This window comes from Cervus canadensis, chromosome 10, assembly GCF_019320065.1.
Source record: "Cervus canadensis isolate Bull #8, Minnesota chromosome 10, ASM1932006v1, whole genome shotgun sequence".
In the NCBI taxonomy this organism is placed as follows: domain Eukaryota; kingdom Metazoa; phylum Chordata; class Mammalia; order Artiodactyla; family Cervidae; genus Cervus; species Cervus canadensis.
Genome location: NC_057395.1, coordinates 51,731,514 through 51,737,968, shown reverse-complemented (window position 1 = coordinate 51,737,968; position 6,455 = coordinate 51,731,514). Strand labels below are relative to the sequence as shown.

General features: G+C 38.7%; 1 protein-coding gene across 2 annotated transcripts in view; it reads left to right on the top strand.

The window, feature by feature from the left end:
- The window catches only part of TGM6 (transglutaminase 6), a 45,482-nt gene that overhangs the window by 32,319 nt on the left and 6,708 nt on the right, over positions 1 to 6,455 (top strand). For both annotated transcript variants that reach the window (XM_043480258.1, XM_043480257.1), the window contains one exon: positions 4,426 to 4,767. In XM_043480258.1, coding sequence (XP_043336193.1) covers positions 4,426 to 4,767 — 342 coding nt within the window. The remainder of the gene's footprint in view (positions 1 to 4,425; positions 4,768 to 6,455) is intronic.

The following is a 6,455-nucleotide window of genomic DNA, read 5'->3' as shown; positions in this document are numbered from 1 at the left end:
ACACATGTGGTGTCAGAAGAGCTGTGAATAAAACAGTTCATTGGGGGTACTATGAACAACTATAGACCAACATATTAGATAACTTTAGATAAAATGGACGAATTTCTCTAAGAATTACCAAAACTGCCTCAGGAAGAATTAGGAAATCTGAATAAGTTTATAAGTAGAGAGAATGCAGTAGTAATTAAAAACTCCCCTGCCACACACAAAACAGACCAGGCCCATATGTCACTGGTGAATGTTCTGTCAAACATTAAAAGAAGAATTAAATGCCAATTCTTCACAAACTTCTCCTCAAAAAATAGTAGAGGAGGGAACATTGCCCAATTTGTTCTATGAGGTTAGTATTATCCTGATACCAAAACCAGATGATGACATCACAAGAAAAGAAAATTAGAGATCAGTATCCCTTATGAGCATAGAAGCAAAAACTATCAACAAAATACTAGCAAACTGAATCCAGCAACATATAAAAAAGATTACATGCCACAGAGGAAGGGATTTATTGCAAGAATGTAAGATGGATTTAATATTAAAAACTAATTAATATAATATACCATAACAATAGAAAAAAAGACAAAAACCACATGATCATCTCAATAGATACAGAAAACCCAACTGGAAAGGAAGAAGTAAAATTATCTCTTACACATGATATAATCTGGTACACATAAAATTCTAAGGAATCCACTGAAAGTTACTAGAGCCAATAAATGATTTCAGCAAAATTATGGAAAACAAAATCAATTTTTAGAAATTAATATTATTTCAAGATACTAAAAATGTATAATCTGAAATGAAATTAAGAAAACAAGTTCATTTACAATAGTATCCAAAAGAATAAAATATCAATACTTTGAGAATTCCCTGGCAGTTTGTCCAGTGGCTAGGTCTTGGTGTTTTCACTGGTGGGGCCTGGGTTCAACCTCTGGCCAGGGAACTTAGGGTCTGCAAGCCACACAGCATGGCAAAAAAAAGAATAAGATATTTAAGAATAAATTTAACAAAAGGAGAACAAGACTAGTACACTGAAAACTACAAAGCATTGGTGAAAGAAACTATAAATGGAAAGATTTCCCATTTTCATGGACTGAAAGTTTTTTTTAAGATATGGCAATGCCCCCAAATTGACCTACAGTCTCCAAGAAACCCTTATCAAAGTTCCAGCTGAGTTTTTTTTTTTTTTTTTTTTTTACCAAAATTGATAAGCTGTTTCTAAAATTCACTTGGAAATTCAAGAGACCCAGAATAACGAAAACAATCTTGGAAAAGAAGAATAATGTTGGAGGGCTCAAACTTCTCAAATTCAAAACTTACTATAAATATACAATAACCCAGATAGTGTGATACAGTCATGAAAATGGACATACATATAGATCAATAGTAAAGAATGAGGAATCCAGAAATAAACCCTTATAATTATGCTCAATTGATTTTGACAGGATGTCAAGACAATTCAGTGAAGAGCAAATAAGAATAGCCTTTTTCAATAGATGGTGTTGGGACCTCTGCTTATCCACGTGCACAAGAATAAACCTGGCTTTTTACATCAGACCATACACAAAAATTAACTCAAATGGGTCCCTGATCTATATCAAAGAGCTAAAATTATAAGGTTTTAGAAGAAAACAGGAGTTAATCTTTATAAGCTTGAGTTTAACAGAGCCTTTTTGGATATGACATCAAGAACACAAATGACAAAAGAAAAAATTGATAAATTGGGCTTCATTAAAACTAAAAACTTGTACTACAAATAGTGCCATCAAGAAAGAAGAAAGATAGCCCAAGAACAGAAAATATTTTCAAATCATGTATCTAATAAGGGACTTGTATCAAGAATGTATAAATAATCCTTATAGCTCAATAATAAAAAGATAAATAACCCAATTTTTAAATGGGCAAAAGATTTAAATAGACCTTTCTTTGAGGACAATATACAAATGACCAAAAAACATGAAAAGATGCTTAACATCATTAATAATTATGCTTAACATCATTGATAATATTCAAAGCCACAACAACATACCGCTTCACATCCACTAGAACTGTTATAATCAAAAAGACAGGCAGTAAGAGCTGGTGAGGTTGTAGAGGAATTGGAGCTCTCATACACTGCTGGTGGGAATGTGAAACCGTGCAAACACTTTGGATAACAACTTGACAGTTCTTCACGATGTTAACTTAAACACAGAGTACCACACCAGCGAGCAGGTATACTTCAGATATACATCCAAGAGAAATGAAAACAAACATCCACCAAAATCTTCCACATGAACATTCGTAGCAACATTGTTCAACACAGCTACAGTGGAAACAACCCTAACATCAGTGGATAAACACAACGTGGTCTGTCCATATAATGCAAAGCTGCTGCTGCTGCTAAGTCACTTCAGTCGTGTCCGACTCTGTGCGACCCCATAGACGGCAGCCCACCAGGCTCCTCCATTCATGGGATTTTCCAGTGGAGTGGGGTGCCATTGCCCTCTCCAATAATGCAATATTATTCAGCAATTAAAAGGAATGAAGTACTGATATATACTACAATATGGATGAACCTTAAAAATGTTAAGGGAAAAAAAAAAAGCCAGTCACAAAGGACCACACATTGTATGATTCCCTTTATGTGAAATGCCCAGAATAGGCAAATTAGAAATTAAAATAGCAGTTGCCTAGGGTTGGGGCAGGGCAGGGAGGAATGGGAAGTGACCACTAATGGTTATAGAGTTTCTTAAGGGTGACAGAAATTGTTATGAAATTAGATTGTGGTGATGGGTACACAATTCTGCGAATGTATTAAAAAAAACATTGGCTTGTGTCCTTTTAAATCTGTACATTGCGTGTTGGCAAATTAAAATATATCCGAATAAAGCTGTTTTTTAAAAAATCAGGTGGTCAGAGAAGGCCTCCCTGAGAAAGTCACATTAGAATTTTTGGCAGAGAAAGGAAACATTTTCTTAGTAAAAATATTTTATAAGTAAATTATGGAGTAAAGTGAAAACTTCACATAAATTTTAATAATAAAACATGACATGTTAAAGAAACTTTAGGTCCACACGAGTCCCTTCAAGCCCAGGCCACACAGTAGGGAGGTACTTGGGAGAACGTTTGGGAAGGAGCTCAAGGAAGAGGAAGCGTCAGAGTTGGGTCTTGAACAGATCAGGGTAGAAAAAAGACTGGAGTGGACGTGAAGCCCACATCCTCCAGAAGGGAGGAACATTCCTGAGCTCTGAGTTCAGGCCTCACCTGTGCACCTCTTCTCCCCACTTCATAGACGGGAAATGGAGACTTGGAGGGACTGTAAACGATAATAAAGTTCACAGTCACCTAGCGGCAAACTGACCTGAGGGTGAGACAGTTTACATGGTGGTCTGAGGGGAAAGCAGTGAGGGGAGAAGGGGGCAGATTCCAAAGATCAGTGAGGATGCTGGGCGGAACTTGTCACCCAACCCGTTGTGGGTAGTAAGATTGAGGAAGAGTCAAGGACATGTCCAGCTTCTGACTTGTATGCTGGGTAAACAGTGGAGCCATTTGCTGACATGGGAATGCTGCCAGGCAGAAGATGGCATACTTGGTTGGGTTGGAGGCGCCTGTGGGACATCCCGGGGGTGGAAGTGGGCCAGTGGACCAGTCATATATTGATCTGGAGATCAAAAAACAGAAGAGAGGTCTGTGCTAGCAACAGGGAAAGTAGGAGATCAGGGATCCTAAGCTCATGGCTTCAGGAGCTTGCAGACGGCACCCCAGTGTGGCAGACCAGCAGCAGGAGAATTACAAGTGCAGACTGTGGAGAACCAGCGGGTATGTTCCCATCTGGAGAAAGCACAGCTTCCTCAGCTCAAGACCATGATTGCCATGTAGAGATTGGGAAGAGGGGGTGATTAAGAACACAGGAATTGGAACCAGACTGCCTGGGTTCAAATTTTAGCTCTCTTACAAGTCTTCTTCATTTCCTGTGCCTTGGGTTCCTTATCTGTAAAATTGGGATGATAATAGTACCTTCATCCTGGGTCAGGGAGGAAATATATATATACATATAATATACATATATACATATATATATCATCTAGAACTACAGTGCCTGGCACATAGTAAGTCTACAAAAGTGTCAGCTATCTTTATCATATGAGACTTCACATCCATATGTCAGAGGGCTGCCAATCTCTATTGTTATGTGAAATTTTCTAATCTGATGTTGGTAACTGATTAAAAATTTATTTAAGTAGTTCCAGATCCAAACACAATGCCTATGGCTGAGGCCTGCATATGGCTCTTGGGCTGCCAATTTGAGACCTCCGACAGCCGTGGTAAATGAAAGTGGGGATGGAGCAGTGGTTGTGCCTAGAGAAGAGGGGAATGAGAAGAGCTGGCCCTGGGACAGGTGGCAGAGAAGAGGGTGCCTGCCTCATGCTGTCCCACGCCCTGCAGGGTCCCGGAAGGAGAGGCAAGTGTACAGCAATGCCATGAAGAAGCTGTTCAGCGTGGAAGCCTCTGGAAGGAGGGCCCGGGTCCGCAGAGGGGGCGGCCGTGGTCTCTGGCGTGATGACCTCCTGGAGCCTGCCACCAAGCCCAGCATCACCGGCAAGTTCAAGGTGCTGGAGCCACCTGTGCTGGGCCATGACCTGAAGCTGGCCCTGTGCTTGACCAGCCTCACCTCCCGGGCCCAGCGGGTCCAAGTCAACTTGAGTGGTGCCACCATCCTTTACACCCGCAGGCCAGTGGCAGAGATCTTGCACGAATCCCACACAGTGAAGCTAGGGCCAGAAGAAGGTAAGAACACCCCAGATGGATGGGACCTGGTCAGCCCAGCCCCTTTTCCCAGGAGAGAAGGGGATATTTCTGAGTGTTTATAGATGAGAAAACTGAGATTCAGAGGGACTGAATAATAAGGATAATAATAAAAGTTCATAATCATCTAGTGGCAAACATGTAATGGTCGAGTATTCCCACTCAGTTTGAATACTTACCCACTGAATAAATACCTGCTGGGAGCATTTCATAACATGTGGGATATGTCTTGTGTTACCTTTTTAAAATCCAACAAATTTTGGAGCTCATCTGGCTCCAGTGTTTCTCAAGAGACCAGTAAGAGCTGTTTATTAAGTGCCTACATACGTGAGACCCTGTCCTGAGTATTCTGCAGGCATCAGCCACAACCTACAACCACCCTGAATCCTCTCCCCTCTCCTCTCGTCGCATATATTCTCCCTCTCGTCCCATATATTCTCCCTCTCCCTCTCATATACTTTCTGAACCCTAAAGATTCAGTCAAAGATATTTTCCCTGAACCACTTTTCTGGTAAGTGAAGTTTGTGTTTTTTGACAAGGTGTGAAAATATGTGAAGGAGGTGTCCCATATTTTTTGCTTTTCTCTCACTTATTTTTCACAAAATCTAAACCACAAAATAACACTTCACAAGGAAATATTAATTAACATACAGTTTTTCCTGACTTTTTTTCTTTTTAAAAATAATGCATATTCATTAAAGATTTAGCACAAGGGAAAGATCACCTATGATCCTGCCACCTGCCTACAAATTGTTAACATATTTTCCTTCCAAATTTTTAAAGCCTGTTGCTTTTTGAAAAACAGTTCAATGATATCACAAACACTCATTAGTGCTCTGCTCTTTTCATATTACATTGTAATTTAAATATTTTTATAAGCTCTTCACTCACATAATTTTAATAGATGTATAATCTGTAATAAATATATGGTGATTTATTTTATCTGTTACCTTCTTTGAGGTAGTTATTATCTATTGCTATTTTTTAATTAATTCATTCATTTTAGTTGAAGGTTAATTACTTTACAACATTGTAGTGGTTTTTGCCATACATTGACGTGAATCAGCCATGAGTGTACTTGTGTCCCCCATCCTGCTATTTTTTAAAAAAGACTAAAGTGAGCACTCTGGTGAAAAAAATTCCTGTATTGTGGTCTAGATTTTTGGACTGCTTTTTTTCAGAATAGATTCACAAAAATGGAATTACTAAGCCAAATTGTGTAACTATTAATACATGTAATTCATTAAAAATTTATAATTTTTAAATTAACAGACTTTTTAAAAAAGTTTTTGTTTCAGAAAAATGATCAGAAAGCCCCAAGAGTTTCCATATATTCCCTCATGACCTCCCATCTTCCCATGTTACTAACATCTTGCATGAGTGTGGTACATTTGTTATAATTGACTGATACTGGTACATTATTATTAACTAAAGTCCATAGTCTACATTAGGGTTCATTCTGTATTGTACATTCTGTGGGTTTTGACAAATGTATGACGTGTATCCAACATTAGAATATCACACAGAATAGTTTCACTGTCCTAAAATTCCCTGCTATTCATCTATTTACTTCTCCCTCCCTTGCCTCAAATCTCTTGGCAACCACTGATATTTTAACTGTCACCATAGTTTTGCTTTTCCCAAATGTCATATCATTGAAATCATATAGT